Source organism: Eimeria mitis, genomic scaffold (genome assembly GCF_000499745.2).
Source record: "Eimeria mitis Houghton genomic scaffold, Emh_scaff900, whole genome shotgun sequence".
Lineage (NCBI taxonomy): Eukaryota > Apicomplexa > Conoidasida > Eucoccidiorida > Eimeriidae > Eimeria > Eimeria mitis.
The window spans coordinates 12,459-13,323 of NW_013576622.1; the positions used below are offsets into that span (position 1 = coordinate 12,459).

Here is an 865-nt window from a genome sequence, read left to right on the forward strand (position 1 = left end):
TGGTTCTATACTGATACCCTTTGCTGCCCCTGCAGCTTCTGCTGCTGCTCCCGCTTGCTGCCGCAGCAGCAGCCGAGCAGCAGCAGCAGCAGCAGCAGGCTGAGGCGTTGCATGCAGTGTATATGCATGCCGCAGCAGCAGCAACGCGACCCGGGGGGCCCCCCTTCTCCTGGGGGCCCCCAGCAGCACAGGCAGCAGATACTGTACTGCTGAGCTGCGCAGCTGCAGCAGCAGCTGCTGCTGCGTTGATAGGAGGCAGCATAAGGCGCTGCAGCAGAAGCTGCTGTCTCCCTGCAGCAGCAATTCGAGTATCTGCAGCAGCAACACCATGTCTTGCTGCTGCTGCTGCTGCTGCTGCTGCTGCTGGTGCTGCTGCTGCTGCTGCTGCTGCTGCTGCTTACCCCCCAGCAGCAAAACAGCAAACAGCAGAGCTAGCTGCAGAGATAAACGGTTCTTCTGCTGCAGCGCAGCTTGCTGCTGCAGCAGCGGCCACGCATCTACCCATACAGCAGCAGGAAACACAGGAAGGGGAGACAGAGACCCTCCTGCTGCTGCTGCTGCTGCTGCTGCTGCTGCTGTTGCTGCTGCTGCTGCTGCTGCTGGCTCAGCAGCAGCAGCAGCAACAGCAAAACCACCGCATGCTTCTGCCTGCTGCAGCGCAGCAGGGTCACTAAGGCCATCGAGATAAGCTAGAGAGTATCGCCAGCCTGCAGGAGTTGCTGCTGCTGCTGTTGCTGCTGCTGCTGCTGTTGCTGCTGCTGCTGCTGCTGCCTCTCTAGCATGCATGTGCAGCAACAGCAACGCAGCAGCATTGCGGTAGTGCAGCAGCAGCTGTGTTTCTGCTGCAGGCCGCAGATGCAGCGGG

The 865-nt window shown here is 60.9% G+C and overlaps 1 protein-coding gene across 1 annotated transcript in view; it reads right to left on the reverse strand.

Annotated features, from left to right (window-relative positions):
• EMH_0024960 (uncharacterized protein) overlaps nucleotides 1–865 on the reverse strand; it is a gene marked incomplete at both ends in the record, with an annotated part of 12,942 nt that overhangs the window by 11,553 nt on the left and 524 nt on the right. Inside the window, one exon of the mRNA XM_013502377.1 lies at nucleotides 1–863. Coding sequence (XP_013357831.1) covers nucleotides 1–863 — 863 coding nt within the window. The remainder of the gene's footprint in view (nucleotides 864–865) is intronic.